Genomic DNA, 20,055 nt, shown 5'->3' with positions numbered 1-20,055 from the left:
CATAGCTCCTCAGAGCAACAATATTGAGCGTGACCTTCAAACACACACTGGATCCACCTTTAACACCCCGGTGCCATGAGATTGCCTTGCAATACTCAGTGAGATTCTGCACCAGCAGCTGCCTTTCAAAGAATGACTTAAATTTTCTTCTTGGCATCTGAAGACCAAAACTGTGGCTTCTCTCCCCGGTGTTCCAGAATACCGTTACTAGCACAAAGGAAGGTGGGAGATGAAGCCTCTGATGTAGCATCACTCAGACTGCGTTAAAGCAGTTGTTCCACACTCAAGGGGAATGTGGTGGAAACTAGCTTTTCCTTACTTTGCTGGATACACAGGCTGCATCCCTTTATACTGCATAGTAAATAAAACTGCAACACCTGTATCTGACATACACATACTGACCTCAGTGATGTATTGCTAAAAGGCTATTTCAAATATTCTTTCTCCCAAAAGTCACATGGATAATATACTTCATTTCTTTGGAAAGAATCCAAGGAAAAAAGGGAGAGATCTTAAAAGACAAAATACTGCTATGATGCCCTTACTCTTTTTTTTTTGGCCAGAAGCCGTGTAATTCTTTTCTGGCTGGCTTGTTCTGTTACAAAGAGAATGACCTTTATTGAATGGTCAGCAAATGTGATGGTTTTAACGGAGCTACTGTTGCAGCGAAACCGATGCAACTTGATTGTATCCTTGCCCACAGAAGGTAGAGGCTCCACTGGGTATTCTCAAAGCAACTCACAGCAGCTGAATGCAACAATCCACTTAGTGCAACAAACACAATTCATGCATAAAGTCACTTCCAGGCACCATTAGAAAATGAGATCCCAATGTATAAAGGCTTGTCTTTTAAATGACACATTTCTATTAACTGCAGAAGAAAAAAGTTGGGATTACCTTGCAATTTGACTTCGTCTAAGAAGACCAGAGGTCTGGAAGGGGCCACTTCTCCTTATAACACTGTGGCGGAGCTGGTTGCTGGAATAAAATAGTATGCAGTGGTCCTTTATGATCAGGGCCACAGCTGATGGAAGAAACACCAACTTCTCTGTCCTCCACAAGGAGTGCAAAAAAGCTTGCTTTCCTGGCAGGGTAAATTTTTTGTTACTTAGCTTAATGGATTTTGGAGCCTTTATCCTGTTGCTTAGGATTTTTGCTTTGAAAACTGAATAGGACAAAGGAAAAGCTCTTATCACCTTTAATGGGATTTTTATCATGGTATTTGTAAGGACTAGTGTGAGAATGAACGATGAATGCCATCGTGGCTAAGAGATAAGACAGTCCCAACATTAGATTTTGTCTAGGTTCATCTACTCCATCCGCAAAAATACTCTCACCACTAGAAGATGCAACTATGTACCACAGCTTCATTTGACTCCTGTGGTGCCACAGCACTATTCATCTTCTGTGTAAGATGAGAAGAAGTAACAGAGATTAGGCTGACTGTCTGGAAAGTACCACGCAAGAAATATGGCAGCAAACAAACCTGACCGCTTCTTGTCTGATGGTTCTTGCGTCTGGGTGGAACCTACTCTCAATAGCCTTAGCTCTTAAATAGCTCCTTACAATAGGCATGGTTCAGGCATCTGTTTCTGATAATCATTCCTAATGTAAATACAAACTAACACCTGGGGCCAAGGGAAAGCATCTCTCATTTACGTCAATAAAATAATATGTTATTATTCACTTTGCTAACTTGTTGCTTAAGTGAACAATGTTTAAGAAGTCTACAAAGATAATGCATGATCAACACTATACAACAGTATGCAAAAGTCACGGGGACAAGACTACACTGAGCAGAAAATAAAACAAGCATGAGGAAGTTTGCTCTGCACCTGGCCAATTTTAATCAAAACCCGTTGTATTTGTCTTAGCAAAACGTGTTAATGATAATTTCATGCCTTTTATTTAGGACATGTTTATAAATATCTATAAATGATCAATGAATGCCAAATTATTTTATATAATGCAGAAGGGCAATAATTCTGTAATTTAATGATTTAAAAATCATCGCTAAATAACCATTTTGCTTTTCACCAAATTTGACATAGGAACATATTTATAATATGTTTACAGTGTCTTAACTGTGATTTACTATTTTTTAAACAGTTATTAATAAAATAAAACAAAGTGTGGATGATAACAATTGAAGGCAGGTATGCAAATAATTCTGTTCTTAGTAAAATTATATCCTCGTACAGAACAATATGATATAATATTAAACTGAGATGGGGAGATTGAAAAAATAATGTCCAGATACATTTCTTTTTGGCAAAAAGCAGAGTGTTTATTGCTGGGTGGTTTTCTTCTGTAAAGTGTGGCCATTGGCCACTCAAATAAATTAAAAATGTTCTTTGGTGCCCTGCGTGAGTCACACATGGGCATATAACTTCACTTACTGTTTAGGGAAGTGTCCATTAGCAATTCCAGCTCCATTAATTCAGTAATAGAGCTGGTGAATTTTTTTCAATTAACATTTACTGGAAGAATACAGCTTTAGGAGGAGAGGGGAACCACAGCTACAAGTTAATTTAGGCCAAGCTGAATTTATAACTCTGGCTGAAAAAACTGAAGGAAAATAGTTTTCAAAACGATAGTTAATGATTTTTCCTTTCAAAATCTGAACAAAGATTAAACTAAAAGTTAGTCCTGAAATAACATAGACCAGATTTTTTGCAGGTAAACTAACATTTTTCAGCTTGGTCCAAAATGAATTTTGCAATTTCTGTTTCACTCAACATTTCTCACTCCTTCTCAGGTTCCACTTGACTTTTACTTGAACAAAATTTTCTTTCTAAGCTTTAATTCTGTCAGGCAGAAGAGAAAATATACATTTGTTACTTATGTTGAAGAACCTAGTGCTATATTATCGCACGATAAAGTAGAAAGCCCTGGAAAGGAAGTGAGAAAATACTGTGAATAGTAACTTGAGAAGAAGGCACCGCACCAAGGAATGTTCTGTAAAGGACAATCATTAAAAAAAGACTAAAACTAGGGAAATATAACAGCTTTCAGCTTTTCTTTAACAAATATGTCCCTAAAAATCCCTGAAGGATCACACAGAAATCATTAGAACATAATTTTTATTAGTTTACGGAAAACTAGTTTCCCTTGTGACACAGCGATTTCCAGTTTTATTGCTTCTAGACTCTGGTGTCTGTATGACAACTGAGGCTGCTAGTCTTCATACTGTAACTCATATGAATATACCTCAAGTAATAAAACTGAAGCTAATTCTCAATTTTCTAGCAAAATGTTCACTGAAGCCTCTCCTTTTCCCTTCATTCTAGTGCAATAATCAGCAATTATTTGTTTAAAGTAGTTCTCAAGAACTCCCATTGTGGTAGATGCTGTAGAAACAGAAAGCAAAAATGTATTCCCTCCCCACCTTCAGTAATGACTGCAGGTTAAATACAACAATTAAGTGGATTTCTACCATCTGACCTCAAGAGCTGTATAAAACATGACAATCAAAATATTACAAAGTGGCCCACAATAAAACTTCTCATTATTGATACAATGAACTCATTGCTCTTGAGCAAACATTTTAAATAGCATCCATTATTCATGTGAAGTCCTAAAAATTACCTATCTGGGATTTGCAAAAAAGAACACATTTCAATATTAAAATATGGGAGAATTTTTCATCTTCTTTTATAATAATGGTTTTGTACAAGTTTTTATCTCTGTGTTACAATTCTGTTGTTTCATTTGAAACCTATCAAGACATTATTTTCAAACACATAAGGTCAAATCTTCACCTGTGAAAATCTGCATTGCTTCACTTCAAAGAAATGCAATGAATGGCTTTCGCTATGCTCTGAGGCACATGCCGATTTTTACACAACCAAACCGTCTTGGTTACATTCAGTAGCAGTCTGAATTCCCTGCAGTAAAAGTTTTAATGTTAAAAACATTTTGACAAAATCCAGCTTTATAGTCAGAGGGAGGTCACTGAAGTCACAAAAACACTATCTACAGAAAAATGCAAATTAATATCCCATAAACCAAGACCGTATCTATGCAAAATAAATAGCACTTAAAACTTAAGAACAAATAACATCATTGCTCCCATTATCTTTTTATCCATAATTTTCATAGGAGACCCAATAAAGTGTTATGAGGATGCAGCTGGCATCTAAAATTCACTATAAGACAGACGATGATGTGTTTATATTGCCTACTGTGGCCAGTTTTTGAAGAAGGTCAATCCAGAGATTACTTAAATTAAATCTAAATTGTAATGGCCTACAGCTGCTTGCACTTAATATGTTTGGCTTCATATATATTATTAATGAAAACTCAATGTAATTCTATACACTTCAAACTTTTGAAGCCACCGTTCTTATTTATGCTTCCAGATGTGTAGTTTCACAATAATTAGTTTCCATAGTTAAACCAATGGAAATTACTGCTATATAAATGGGAATTCATAATCAAACAGCCAAGCCTAATACCTCCTTGTAAGGAAATGGTGCTTTAATGCATAAAGATTATGGTATGGTTCATGTCAAAAGGGAAGCATTGTTTGGTCTTATATGTTATGGATGCTGTGGGCAGTTAGACTTTTCTCTGATTTGTAGCACATGCAAACCAAAATGGTCATTATTCAAATGTATGCCATTCATATCCATTTTGTGGCTTTCTTTGAGAAGTGTAGCTAAACAGTTCCAGAGAGGACAACTACAATAATAACTACACTAATACAACATACATGCAGCATCTAAAGCCACAATTTTCACTTTCATCAACATATCTAAAACCAGACAAATAAGCAATAAAAATAACCCTGAAAAATCCTTCAGGGCACACAAATTCATGTTAAAAAGTGGAAAATAACTATCCTTTTTATATTGCTAGTTTTTTTTCTTACTGAAACAGGACAACTGCCACATTGTGATGAATGTGTTCCAAGTGTTTGTGTTCAAACTGTCTCCATGATGCGGAATATCTCTAAAACCAACACATACACTAATGTAACAGAGGCAGTTACTTTGTAAGGCTTTTTTAAAATAGCATAGCATGAAACTCAAACTGTCAGTGCATAAATTACTGCTGCCTTGAGGCTGCAATAACTTATGCATCCTTGTATTCACCCCCTCATATACTTCCCTTTTCAAAGAGAAGCTCAGATCCCCCCCCCCTCCCGCCCCCATCTCTCCACCTCTTTGTGGCAACCGTTACAATGTCATTAAAAATATGTAGGCTTGCCCATTACGTGTGTAGGTGAGGGAGGCAGAGACCGCATAACAAATGGCAGAAGAAATAAACAGGAGGGCTTGGGGTTTTATTTTCAAGAAATGTCTGCAAAAACATTATTGCAATAATTATGTGTTCATATAACTCATTATTATTTGTCTACAGCCAGGCATAATTTGATTTTATTTCTTTAATAAAAACTTGATCTAATTTGAGGTTATCATTGTCAGTTCATGGACAAAAACAACTGATCGATAATGCTAGTACTACTAAGCAATAGGCAATTCTATCTACAGAGCAATTACTGACACTGGTGTAGTCAGCTGAAAGGTTTGATCTTGCTGAGCCAAATAATGTCAGAAGACTGGCTTCTTTATTTTTCATTTCTCTCTTTTTTTGTCCTCCTCCCCCCCGCCCCCTTAAAGAATAAAGCATTATCTTGCTAATAAAAGACATGCTAAACTACACAAACTGGAGACTAATATTTGCTCCTAAAATCATAATTTCCCCTTTTTTAAGCAGGGGAAAAAAGCTAGTAAGAAATAAGATTGCAGCAAATAGCACTCTCTGATCTAGAAACACATTTACAGTATCTTTAGTCTTAGGAGCAGATCATGACACAATCCAGTCTAGACTACAATGGTGTTATGTGTATATAATGCTGGCAAAATAATTAAACTGCACTGAAAGGATTTTATACTGCACTTCTGACTTAAACTCATCAAATTAAATTCTTCATGAATTAATGCACATAGATTGAGGTCGATGTAGTATATGACTTTGACATTTCATAAAGATGAGTGACAATTATGGATTCTTTCATATATTTTAGATGGCTCAGCAGGACATAATGGCAACTGACAATTACGTCCAATAGAGGAAATATATTGTTTATATCATAACTTTATCCAACATTTTAGTTTATTTGATGTATTCACCCATTAGAACCACTCATACTTGGGTATTAACTACACCACTCACACTGAATTCAAGGCACCCAAGAGTTTTAATAAATGCTTTCCCATGTTAATTCTGAGACTACATCATTATTTTCATATCACCAACGGGATCACAGTTTAAATTTACAAGGCTATATATAGCCATTGCTACAAAAATGACAATATTATGCCCTTAGAGTGATCAGCATGAAACACCTTGCTAAAAAAGACACCTGAAAGTGTCTGCATTATTTGCCATATTTATCTGATGGCTTCAGAGTGTTTAAAATATTCTAAAGTACCCTGAGAAAATCTTTAATGACCACTGTCATGCATTTTCTTCTCTGGAAAAGTCTTCTTAACTATGACTCTGAGACCTAGACAGCTTAAGAACAGCTCAGAGCTGTTGTCTTTGAGACTGCGTTGTACACCATGCCACAAGGAGAACATGAAAGGAGCGAAAAGGCTTTTCAGTGATCAGCAGCCATTTCATTAGGCTAAACTAGAATAGCCAGAAGTGGCTTTTACTTTACAAAGGGGAAAGGAGCCTCAGTTAAATGCTCACAACACATAAGTGCTGATTAAAAAAACGCCACAACCAAAGAAAGCAATATGGATCTGTCTTTGGCCTTGGGTAGTATGGTTCAATGCAGTGCATGGAGTGGCCGTGCTCCTTTATAAACCCCTTCTCAAGTACAGTTGGGCAGATTATCAAAATCTGAGTTATCAAAAATGAATTATTGCTCTCCTGAACATGAAGAGAGAGTGGAGAAATAACTCATAACTTCATAAGCAGCAGAAAAAATGCTATAAAGATATTAGCACTTTATGCAAGTAACAGTAGTCCTCTTATATCTGGTATGTGCACAGTCCTGGCAATTCACTGCATATTATTATCATCAGCATTGACAAAAATATCCCCAAAGCAAACAATACCTCAGGAGCTCCTAAGAAACCTTAACATCTACTGCTTGGTATCTGTTAATCTTTCCAGACTGGTGCTGTTTTATCATGTCAGCATGGAACTGCGATGCTCATGGCTTACCAAGCATTCACAGCTCTAGCACAGATCACTGCACTGGGGCAGAGAACAGAACTGGAGTTGTGTTTCCAGTAGTCAGAGCTCTGGCTTATGAAATTCTTCAGTTTCAGATATGATGCATTAGCCCACACTGCTCACCAAGCTACTACCCTTGGCAAGAGCACCTCACCTTACTTAGGCTCCATCCCATTCACCTGGAGGGAGCACAGATGTACTTCACATGCAAATCCAGACTCCATGGCACACCCACTTCGCAGAGCAGTGCCTGAGGAATCTGGCCCTAAAAATTGAAGGAGAAACACTTCAGCAATAAAGGGGATACTTTGCTGTTGTAAGAGATGGCAACTCTGTGCTTAATCACTTTAACAAACTGAAGAGGGGCCCTGACTAAATGCTGCTACGCTGTGCAAATCACTGACTGGAGATTTGTTTCTTTGGGCTGCTGACAACCAAGGTAAGTCAGAAATACTTTTAAGTGCAAACCAACAGGCTGCGAACACGATGAGCTCAGGATCAGGAAGAATAAAACCTTACGTCACCTTTCTCTCCCGATCATTCTTTGCATCATGAATCAAAGTAAGAGAGGTGGCCAGGAAAAGCTATGCATCTAGAGCTGAAGAAATGAATAATTTCTTGTTACTGAGTATAAAATGCACGTCAGGAACTTTTCAATTTTTCCGTTAGAGATTAATACTTAATCACTTTATCGAGGTATTTTTCATTCCACTGTACTACAGTAGTACACTGTCTTATATACGTTCTGAAATGCATGCTCACAGTGCTGTCCTACTGTGAATTGCAAGAAGGAGAGTTTAAAAAAAAAAAAGAAAAAAGAAAAAGGTGTGATTTTAAATGTCTCATGAGAAACCAGAGAAAAATCTATCTCCGTAAGAGAAAAATCCTTTAAAAACTCCTTAACCTAAATACAATATGAGGTCATTTTACCTGCCAGCTGAGCGGGCTTGTCATAAATGCATTCACATTTATTTTTCTTCTACAAAGCATTCGAGTCATCTTTATGCTTACTGAGACAGCTGATATTTTCTGGGAAGAAAAAGGCATGTGGTCAAACTAGTTTGGTAAATTCTCTGAAGCCTGAAAGAAGAAACTACATCTAAAAGGGCCAAGTGTCATAGATGAAGGAAGGTACTGAAGCTATAACCACTGGATTCCTTCATCTAAACTCCATGGCAAACACCATTCAATTAACTACCTTCAATGCAAAGCTTCTTAGTAATCCATTATGAGTTTCTTCAAAGGCTCAAGTATTTTTTTTAGGTGAGAAGGGAAATGCATGGTAAAATTTAAGGGAATTCTTGTGCAGGAATATGAAAAACTGTTTTTCACTAGTAACCACGGCCATTGACTTCCAGTACGACATTCTGCACATCTCAAGTCAAAGCTCACTGTGCTTTCAACTCAACAAAGGTATTTCCGTATACGTAAGTAGAAGATCAGGTTGTTAACCTGCTGATCAGTACATCAAATCTTCCATCTGAAAAACAGGACTGAAAACCCTTGCATGCCCCGTACAGATATTGTTGATCTTCATTCATTATTGTCTGAGACCATCAAATGAAAATGACTTCAAAAGCACAAAGCCTTTAACAAAGCTAAATTCTTACACACCATTCACCCAGCATGCTACACAGTCCTGTATCAAAAGAAATTCCAACTGCATGTGAAGCCTCTTTTGGTAGTGAGAAAAGAACATGTCACTGCTTAGCTGAGAACCTGCTTTGGAGTATCTGAGGCCACTCTACAAAAGGAGCAGCTTTGATTTACTAACTTGTTGAGATACTCCATTTTACTCATATATTCCTCAAGCATTGGAGAAATCTCTTTGTGTTTGGTATTTTTTACCACTTGAAACTATTATAGTCATTCCATTAAGCCACAACAGCCTGTGCTCATTCCACAACAGTTCTTCACCTGGTGAACGATTCATTTGCCTGGGCTGAAGATCATCTTCTCACTATCACATCATGCTCACAAAAGTGTGAGGTCTCTCGTAGCATATGTAGGGAATCTGTTCCCTCATTGTGAATAAGAAACAACCATAGTTCCAACAAAATACCATGGGCCACCAATAATAGCTGTCACTCAGGTTAAGAATGAACTATTTCTAGGTGAAGAAAGATGCACAGGAAGATACAGTCAAGACCCAGTGAAGGGTGACAAAATTTGCAAACTTGTAAATACTAACATGCTAAATACTACCATCTCAACTGCATTAAGGTATAGGATGTCAAAATGTTCTTCCTTTGGAAAACACGTGATAACCAGAACATGCTACTCCACTGAATTATATACTAAAGTTCACATACTAATGCAATGTTACACATCTCTCTCTTCGATACATATCTGAAAACTGCTTCATCTTGATTCCATTACTAAATAGTGCTGCTTTCTTCAGTCCCACTCAAAGTACCAACCCTCTTATGCAGACTTTAAGTCAGCAAGACCGTTCACTTCCATGAACAGAATCAGCGTAACTCCCCAGGTGAAGCTAGCCTGCCTTGCTCTGAGCATCCGGATGCCAAAGACACCAAAGGCTTCCAGTCTTTAAAGCTATGTTGCATATACAGATGCAAAATAAGTCAAAGTAACTTTAAGTAAATTTTTATCAAACCTGTTTATTTAACCCATTTCACCCAACAGATCTAGGAGTTCACTTACAGTCCTTTGCATATAGGTATTCTTTTCTACAGCCTTCCTTTCTAGTCTAAAAAGTCCCATCTCCTCCCTGAGATCAACAAATGCCACCTCGTCTCCTCTGGTTCCAAGCGAAGCTTTTCCATCACGTCTAAGGCTTGGCTTTGTGTCAAGTCCTTGCCCTTGTCTCAGAGCACAAGGGACAACAACCCCTCTCATGTATCTTTTCAGCCCTTCCCCCCTCCACCTGCACTTGGAAACTGTCTTGAACTTTAGCTTTGTTTCAAGAAATCTGGAAATTTGAGATTCTGACCATTTAAGCCTTGCTGATACACACATAAATCAACTGAGAACAAAAGCTTCTGCCACTTAAATTACTTGTGCATACAATAAAAAAATTAAATGTTATGGCTATACCAGAAGTTGATAAAACATGCATATTTATGAAAAGCTAAATATTTAAATGCATGCATTTACATAAGTCAGTTTATAAATACAATCGTTTGCAGACTTCATCTCTAAGGCATGGGTGAGTGGCAACGCTGCTAGTTTTCCTGTTTACTGTGTAAGACATTCAGGGCCTCAGCTCATGTTCCTGGGAGTTCCCGTTGCTTTCATTAGGACCATGAGGGTAGCACACATCCTGCTTTAGGCTTCCAGAAATTATTTATCCAGGACTTCCCTGTTCATACTCTGTACCCTGAATGTTCTGACTTGGTTTTACAAGCTGGTTTCACACCAAGTGAGGTCAGATTCTGGTGCTCTCTCAGCCACAACCAGATTCACACAGTGTGAGTGAGGCTACCATAATACCCTATCACAACACCATTATGCGTGGATGGAGGAATGGATGATACCACAGCATCACGCACGAGCAGTATCGGGGCTCTGTCATACCATGCTCTTGCTCTGGTGTTCCTTCTGCTTTGCTTCATGAATGGGCTGACACACTTCCTTATTCTCAGGGGCTCCATAAAACAAGACACAAATTTGTTGCACATGTGCAGTTACTCCACTTGTTGTTGGAAAATACTGCTGACAGTAGTGTGTGTTCCAACAGCTTCAAGGGATGCTCAGGCAATTTGCCTGGGCATCTCAACACCAAACTGAACCCATTGTGTATACACAAAACTTGTAAAGAGGCACAAAGCTGCAGTACAGAATACTGCCATGAACTCTATGCTGTTGGTCTTCAGCTGCATCTTAGCCTTGCCAGTATGATACATCTCATGCTGGATGACTTTCAAAGTTGATTCACTCCTCTTGTTCATAAGCTAGAAAAACGGTTTAAGTGATTACCAGGGTAAGCTAAACAAATAGCAGCTAATGGGAAAGATCAGGAGAAAAATGCTTAAGGCTCTCAGTCCACCCAAAAACCAGCCAACATCCATTCTCCCACACAGGGTCTCAATGTTTGTTTGGGGAAGGATCAGTAAAAGGGCTTTCTTCTGTATCTGTGTACCACAGAGACCAAGATAAAAGGAGTCTGTATGAGACTTTAGAGATTTCAGAGGAAATAAATGGAGAGTGATTATCAAAAGCTAGATTTAACTGTTCAGGCTCAGATTATTCCCGAATACATTTAGGCAGTGAAGTCAAACAGTAAAGCAATCCTGGAATATTTCAGTTAAGGTTCTGGCATGTTTCCTGCATAGTGCCTTAGTTCATACATTATAGTGCTGAAAGCAACGAAGCAATGCACCCTAAATAAGAATGCCAAGATTTGCCTCTTTGTCAGGGTACATTACTTACATTTCATACAGACATTGCTAATCAGTATCTACGACTTTCCATTCTATATAAATACAAATTCTAGGCATTATATGATGGTAAAATCACTCATTCCCAAAAGGCTGACAGTGAAAGAAACAGATCATTTTCTTATTGCACGTAACTATATGAAGTATGATTGTTCTTTAAATCTAAATAATGGATTTTCTACCATAAGGGTCTTTACACTGTGTGTGTTCTCTATTGTACCAGAGTTTGAAAACTTGAACCTACATCACATCCTTTCAAGCAAAGCCATGCAAAGATGCAACATTTTGTGGCCATGCTGCAAGTTGCCTTTTGCCGAGATCATGACTTCGAAGAAAATTTCTGGATGGCAGTTACTGGGGCACATGATTCTTCAAATGTACATACCTGTGATGCCTGCTCCTGTGATATGGAGGCCAAGCCTCAGCTTCAGAGGTCTTGCCAAGATTATATTCCCTGCCGTGCATTTCCCAGTATGTAAAGAAGTGGGAAAGGAGAATGAGACAGCTCATCTACATAGCTACCTAAATGCTAGCAATTGATATTGTCTACATGTCACCCCATGATTCTGGGCTGCTGTCCAAAAGAATCCTGCAAAATGAGCCAAAAACCTCAAAAGAATCAAGGTTTGCAGTAACTCTTCCCCATTTTGTCACCTTTGGTGTTTTATAGGCTTCCAAACACGCTTTGTATGTTCCGTTATTCTTCACTACAGACTGATATTTACAGAAGATAATGTCAAGATTTTAAACCCTTTCATACTTTTGAAAGTGTAAGCAAAATACATCGCATCAACCTTATAGGTGCAACTGAGAAGAATTAAACAGGTAACATACTAGCAAACAAAAATTGTAATTTTAAAATGGAACAAGCCCACGTTTAATTCTGAGAAAACTGTGAGCCAGCCTTAAATCCTTTTTCCTGCATGCAATGGATTCAGATCAGTTCTTCAGCTAGTGGAATAACTCCCCTGCTCTGAAGAATAAACATGTTAATGAACAGCTCAGCTATTGATTCTTTTGACATTTGACTGTTCAGCAGGTGCTGAATTCAGGGTTTACTAATGCTGGTGTAGCTGCTACCACCAGTTTCATTTTTTCCCTTTATTGAAGAATGATCTTTATAAATGAAGATAAAAGTTCCTGACATGCAGAAAGACAATACAGAGTTTAACAAATGAGCTATGTGGAGGGAGGAGTTCTTTTGCACCTGTCTGCTGATGGAAGGTGCTTATAAACAGAAGTCAGCCATTCTGAGTTGGATTACATTTTTCATTGCTGTTTCCAGCAGAGACTCAGTCCACCAAAACCCAACACTCCAAAATCCCTAGAAATCCACCAGGTACTAAAAGCAAAGTCTTTTCAGATTCCACAAAAATTAATCTTACCCCAAATGTTTTGCAAAAAATGTTATGTTCTAGGTATCAGTGATTTTCAGCGCAACTCATTTCATTAAAAAAAAAAAAAAATTCCATCAATTTCATTTTGCGGAAGATATAATGAGCCTGGTTCTACATACCGCTTCTTTTATCAGCTCCAATCTCTCATTCTCCAGGGAAAGCAGTACAGAAGTGTCTTGTCCTTTGATAGCAATAGATAACTAACCTCATTTTGTAAAAGCAGAACTAAACAGAAGAGTTATTCTTTGTCTTCAGCAGAAGCAGTGAATCAGACCTCATTGCCTTGTACTGAACCCAATTTAAGGCAATTTGATGCCTTACGCATAATCATCGAGAAGCTTACAGTTGTACCTCTTTTTGGCTCTTTACCTGGCATTTCTTTATGCAACAGGGTACCAGAAGGTTTTATATTTAAGAGGAATAGGACAGGTCATATTTTCTGAAGCTGTATTTTCAGGCCTTCTGCATCCTTACCCATCTGTTATGTTCAGGTCAAATTTTTGTGTTTCTGTGGCAGTAAGGATTAAAGATGTAATTGCTTTTAAAGCAGATATTTTCAACTCTTCTTAGCGACATAACCTGGGGCTTTAGACGAACACTTCCCGTGCCTCAGCCTTCAGCTAGCCAGTGTTAAGCAATTAAAAAAAAAAAATTAGCCAACAATAACCCTATTTACCAAAGCTTTTTTTTTTCCCTTGATTTTCAGTGTCGCTAGATACCTCCTGACAGACTAAATCAAAACCAAATGACAGAAGAATTTCAGATTTAGAGAGGTGTTTGGTTACAATGCCATAAAGACTGTGATCTATCTGTACCTCTGACTAGACTGAGCTCCCATTGCATAGGTAGGCATTACACAAAGTTACTTCCCTGTCCTGTGATGACTCCTATGATCTGAAGGAAGAGGAGGAAGACCGGATGCACATCACAGAAATCACTCGGTGTGATTTTGTTTAAGTGATCTGCATGATAGAAATCAATGTCTTTGTGCAAAGTTGGTATGACAAATCAAAGTAACTTAGGACAAAATGCCAGTGTTGTACTGACAGATGGAAAGTGAAAAATCTGTACAAAACAGTGTTTCTCAGGCAAAAATAAACTGAAACTTTACTTAAGAAACATTATGGAAATTTAAATAAACAAAAGCTTCGGTTTTACAATCTACAATACTATTTTTATAATTAAATGAGAAATGCTTCACACTCTCACACAACATTAAGATGACTACGAAAACCACAAGCCTACCTCTCCACACATTCAGACTAGTGTTACTCTGGCCCACTGACTTCAGTGGAATAACCATCTGATTTACAGTAAAGTAAAGCAAGAGGAGAAACAGACCTAAAGACTGGAAATAAACCAGAAGTTTTTGATGAAACATAATCCTCAGCATGAGATGCAAAAGGTGACTTTCCTGACAAGTGCTACCCAAATTCTTAATAGCTTTCTGTATGTAACCCCATCTCATTTCATCCTGACATAATCTTAATTAGTCTTAGTTCTACTGCAGAGAAGCCTACTGAGGCAGTTAGCACCATATAATTAATCAGATATTTTGCACGCATCACAGCAACCAACAGTGTCAACTTACTGATGTGAGTTAATACAAACAGAAATCAACCCTGCCTTTCTCTTTCACATGGACTACAAGCATGTGGGATGGAATGAACATATGACTATTTCTTCTATACGCTGCTTAATGTCCTTTCTTCCCTTAGCAGCCATTTCCTAATGCATCATTACTCTCTGCAAAGTATAATTTATTTTTTCTGCTGGTACTAGGAGAATAAGTCCAGCAACAGAAAATAATGTACTTACAAATATACAATGTACACACTAACTCACTGGATTAATAGCTTCATTGCAGGAGCCAAACATCACAGTATCGTGCCTAATGTCACCGAGGGAGAAACCATATGATTATATGATTTGATGACAAAGAAGCCACTGCTTAAGGAAAACAATTTTATAGAGCTGATTCTCCATTCTCCTAAGCTTAAACTGAAATAGTTTAATAAGCACTATAAAACCACAAGAAGGTTTATTCAGTTTTGTATGGCATCTGTAATATGCTGAGGTATTTATTAATAGTAAATGCAATGTTTAATACATGGCAGGGTTTTGCTTCAGCAGAACACTGTAAAACTACCTGCAAGAACAATTTAGTCCATAACTAATACTCAACATATGAAAGATGTTTTGTGATTTCTCAGATTCTCAGAACAAACCAGTGAGCTGATAATCTTCATAGAAAAGCAGTATTTAAATGGTAGTTTATTTCAGGAACTGACAGTAAACTGCTTAACACTGTCTCTCTACACTGTTTGTGCCTCAAAGCAGTTAAGCATCTAAGATAGGAATTATTAAAAATTGTGACAGCTCTAGTGTTTTCATTTCCAATGGTATCTCAGCATAGGAACATGTAGAGCCTATTCACTACCTGGCACGAGGAGTCATTCACCATTATTATTGTTCAACCTCTTGGGATGGTTTTTTGTATTTGAAGGCCTATCACAAGAAATTAGGCAGCCTACTGGAATTGCCAAATGTTTCAGGTGCTGTCATCCACAATTACTGCTCATCAAACAAAGGAATCTAATGTCTATTTCCCAGTACCTCATTGCCCTGCCTCTCCCTCCTATATGAATCTTCTTAACTTATTTTAATGCTGGAAGAATACAGCAATTATAACTGATAAGACGGCTACCAAGTTTGTTTTAACCTAACTAAACCAGCAGTAACTGAAGATAATCAACTGTTCATTTTTGTTCCTGTTTTAGCAGATGGCAAAACGTTATCAAACAACAGAAACGAGGATATATGTATAGGAAGGACAGACAAGATGTGGTAAGTTCATCCCAAACAACTCAAAGCCCATCATCAAGCTACCTATATGCACTGATGCCTTTTCCATCCTAAAGACACAGCTGTCCTTTATCTTCTAACCCTGAGCTACATTTTATAATCCTACAGTCACCTGCGCTGCCATCTAATTCAGATTTCGCACTCTGACACTTCGTCTGAATGTCTGACATAACATACAGCTAGCATAACATGCATGCGAGCCACAGCAGGTTCACAATGTGATTTTGATTAGTAATTGTAAAATCATGAGTAGGATGTGAATGGGAAGTCAAGACAAGGGGCAGAAGGCAACAGAGGGTAAAGTCAGATTCTTGGGGCTAATTTTGCCAGCAAGAGCTATGTTTTAACCTGTGATTATAATCTTAGTATGAACAAGGCAAAATGAAGCCTAGACTAAACCTAAACCATTCCAAAGGGATTAGTCATCATAATAAGCTCATGATTGGACTGTGTCTACCTAAAGATTGTGCACACTGAGAATTGTAGAAAAATGCAAGTCCGAGTCCACAAGTCTTCCCTCATGACTTCCGTTACTATCTCAGTTAGTCTGACAGTCATATCATCTAGACAAGTTCTAGTGAAACTCCCACTGTTTTGGATGGTTTTTCTAGTGTGAAGTGCCAGATTTCTTATTAGGCATGATCTTGGATGACTGATGCATCTCTTTCCAAAGCAAATTTTATTAGCCTTAATCATGGTAAGTTTCATCAGTCCTGGAACATATAACATTTTACTTTACCACATGCTGTATGTTTATCCCATTTGGTCACATCAAACCTTTCTTACTCAGACAAATGGCATATTCACAGGAGGTTTCATTTAAAAGTGGACTTAACCATAAATATGGATAGTGGTTTTAAAAGATTTAAAAACTAATGGCATTCTTAACTTCTCCATACTTTCCTACTTGATCTCATAGCTAGTGTTTTTCAATGCTAGAAATATTTAACACCTCCAAATCACTCAAAATTCTGAACTCTTGGCATTCACCTCAAATCAGACTAAAAATTACTTTCTTTCAACATACGGTATGTCCTTAGTTGGGTGATGCTATTAATCTTCAGTGTGAAAAGCACAGCCACTGAAGACTTGATCTTTATCACTATGCAGTAGCCTAGGGTATCAGAACTTTGTCACGGGAGCCAGGAATGGAATCTAAGCTTCTTTGGCTCTATCCAGACCCCTTTCATTTGAAGAACATCTTGGAATTGTTAATCATAAAGTTGGTGAGAAGGGCAGCTGCACATCTATCTGATGCAAAAAATGCCATCCAGGTAAAATCTGTAACCAAGCAAATTCTGTACACTCAGAGCAGGCGGGAACAGCTGCTCCACAGAAATACGCAAGATTCCTCACAGAAAATGGTTTCTGATGCTTAGATCTCTTTTTGATAGGATTTGCTACCTTTGGTGCTTCTTAGTAGTTAACAATTGGCTTAAGCATGGAAAGACTGGTTTTAATATGTTTTCATTTAGTAAAATACATCTCTAGTCATTCTTGTCATGTATCTAAATTAATTTCTGGATATCCATGTGACATATCTAGAGCATCTTTTCTCCAGCAGAGCACTAAAGCATCTTGTGCATTATATTCTTAGACCGTTATTGATGCCTAAACATCTCCAGAGTGTATCTTAGCATGGATTGTCTTTGTCCAGTGACAGGAGAAACGTGCATTTATGTAACATGGTGTGGGATTTGCGATGTCACGCACAGTGGAAGGTCTTGCTTAACAGCCTACTTGATAGTGCCGACTTTATTTATTTTGCAAGGACTCAAAAACCCTGGCAAGTGTGGAGTCTGCGGTTCCATGGAAACCAGGTATTCCAAATTGAATGCTTGCACTGCTAACACTATCCTCCAGCAATGTCTTTACAAATGATCAGTAATATGAATACAAATGATCAGCCTTCTTTTCATTTATCCATTCATTTTGGTTTCTTCAGAATAAACTTGTTTTCTAGGACCATCAGAATGTGCTACCTGTATCCAGAAGAAAATTGGGACAGGCAGCGCAAACTGATTCTGGTAATACTTATGGCAAGTTATGAAACAGAAAAATCACTTAAAATGATGGTGCTTACCCCGTTCTGTGTCATAGAGGTACACAAACTTTTCCCACTTATAATGAGTTAAGAGACTCAAGATGGCTCCTTTTAATGCTGGCCGCATCTGGATGACAAACTGCACATCTGCATCTGTTGGGAAGCTGGGTGTGACGAAGGATGTGTGAAGGGCTCCACAAAATGACGTCAGTGTGTTCATTGACATCTGGTCATAGAATCCAAAGATGGCATAAACTCCTCTGGAAAACTGTGAACAGACTAACAAAGACAGACAGGGGTGTTAATATCTGACATATGATGAACGCAAACAAACTTTCAAAGTATATTTGAAGTAAGCCTTCTAAGCAATTCTGAAATTATTCTCTATGATGCAGCAGATGGAATGAATTAATGAGATAATATATACTAATTTTAGTGTAGCTGTGAGTTATACCAACTTTGTCATAATTAAACTGGCCTGAGCACATTTTTGATTGTGATTTGTCCTGCTATATTGTTATAATGCACTAATCTCTCCATATTCTTTAAAAACAAACATGGGATTACATTGCTTGTCTGTAAAATACCCTCCCTCCCTTGAGTAGCACCTTGAGAGCTCTGTTAGCAGCTACGTAACAAATGTCAGGTCTGCCTAAAAGTCAAAACATTAAGATGTAGTTTTCCCTGGTATCCCACCTTGATTCACATCTGATTCAAAGAAATCTGGATGGTTTATTCCTTTATAGTCCACAGCTCTGAAACCTCTGTATGAAATCTGGGTGTGGTCTTTTTCAGTGAGAAATTATGGTGGCTTCTTAACTCAGTGTTAAAACCTTTCAGAAGCAATTTGGAAAGTGTATGGCTCATTAATGACAACACAAATGAGGAACACATATTGCTGCTTCATGGGACAAAAGTTCATGTCCCTGAACCTGGAGACTTTTAGTCATTAACCATTCTGGTGTCCTGAGGAACTCATCTAGTACCAGAAAATAATAAAAATGCAGTCAAAGGTGTTTTGTTTCACATGTACTTATCTGGGGAAACACTTCACTTCCCATATTTTATAGAGATTGAACAATGACCATTTTGGACAACAATGAAAGTATTTCAATTTATAAACGTGGTCAACTTCATGGGATTTGCAGGAAAAAGAGTTTCTCTGTTGTTTAACTCTGTAGGAACAGAGCAAACTTCTTGTGACCCTGGGTTCTTTCCATGGAGGGAGACTGCATCAGAGATAGCGAGGGAGCCTGATACGTGAGATGCCGGGGCTCTGGTCCATAATAAAGATTGTACAACTGAAATACACTACAGCACAGCAGCACTTCTAAATCAAAACATTTCTGGACTGAGATGAGCAAGTCCCATTTGTAATGAAAATAAGTTTCCCAGAAAAATGTTCATTCAACATTAACAATTTCGCTCGTCAAGACCTGGATTGAACAACAATTTTCAACTAGCCCCATTAACCACTTTCGCCAAAACACTGCATATTTAACTTCACAAAAAGCAAGGGGAAGTAATTACCGGTAAAGAAGACATGACTTCTACACAGAAATATACAGCATCGTTACTTCTGAAAGTACCATCATGAAACATTTCCTACCATAAATGCTACCATTCAGAATCACTAAAGCCTGTTAAAGTAATTTTAAAAAGGATTCTCCACAATATCAGCTCACTGACACAGCATCATGGATAACACCTCAAATAGGTAGTCAGGTGTGAAAATTCGATTTTCTTCCTGGAGATTCAGATGCAAAAATAGAAAGGCTATTAAGGAATTTCTTTAAGTGTTTAAGCCACTGTAACAGGACATGACTAGTCGTGGATACCAGCAGCAAATAACAGCTGGTGTACACAGAAAAGAGACACATGTGAGGCACAGAGAGGGAATAAGAAGTAGTCATTTCTGAAAGAAAAGTTTGCGGAAGTTCTCAACCACAGTAAAGAAAGGATATAAAAGAAGTTATAATACAGCAAGAATTTATTCCTAGAGGCATGACTGAGGAATTAAATACACTGTTTCAAAAGGCATTTTGTTAAACTATATACCAGCAGGATATAAAGTAGAAAAGCTACCATAAAAATTATCTGCTGAAGTAACAAATAAAAGGCACTAACTTACAGGTGAAAAAAAGGGAAAAATAAA

General features: G+C 37.7%; 1 protein-coding gene across 5 annotated transcripts in view; it reads right to left on the bottom strand.

Moving 5' to 3' along the window:
• The window catches only part of GRIA3 (glutamate ionotropic receptor AMPA type subunit 3), a 154,891-nt gene that overhangs the window by 103,065 nt on the left and 31,771 nt on the right, over positions 1-20,055 (bottom strand). For all 5 annotated transcript variants that reach the window (XR_012044781.1, XM_072877152.1, XM_072877153.1 and 2 more), the window contains exon 3: positions 17,940-18,179. Coding sequence is in view for 4 of the 5 variants with exons in the window: in XM_072877152.1 (XP_072733253.1) it covers positions 17,940-18,179 (240 nt within the window). In the remaining variant the exon portion in view is untranslated. The remainder of the gene's footprint in view (positions 1-17,939; positions 18,180-20,055) is intronic.

The sequence above is a fragment of the Ciconia boyciana genome, chromosome 12 (assembly GCF_034638445.1).
Source record: "Ciconia boyciana chromosome 12, ASM3463844v1, whole genome shotgun sequence".
In the NCBI taxonomy this organism is placed as follows: domain Eukaryota; kingdom Metazoa; phylum Chordata; class Aves; order Ciconiiformes; family Ciconiidae; genus Ciconia; species Ciconia boyciana.
The sequence above is the reverse complement of the archived record's forward strand: the minus strand, read 5'-3'. Positions and strand labels throughout refer to the sequence as shown.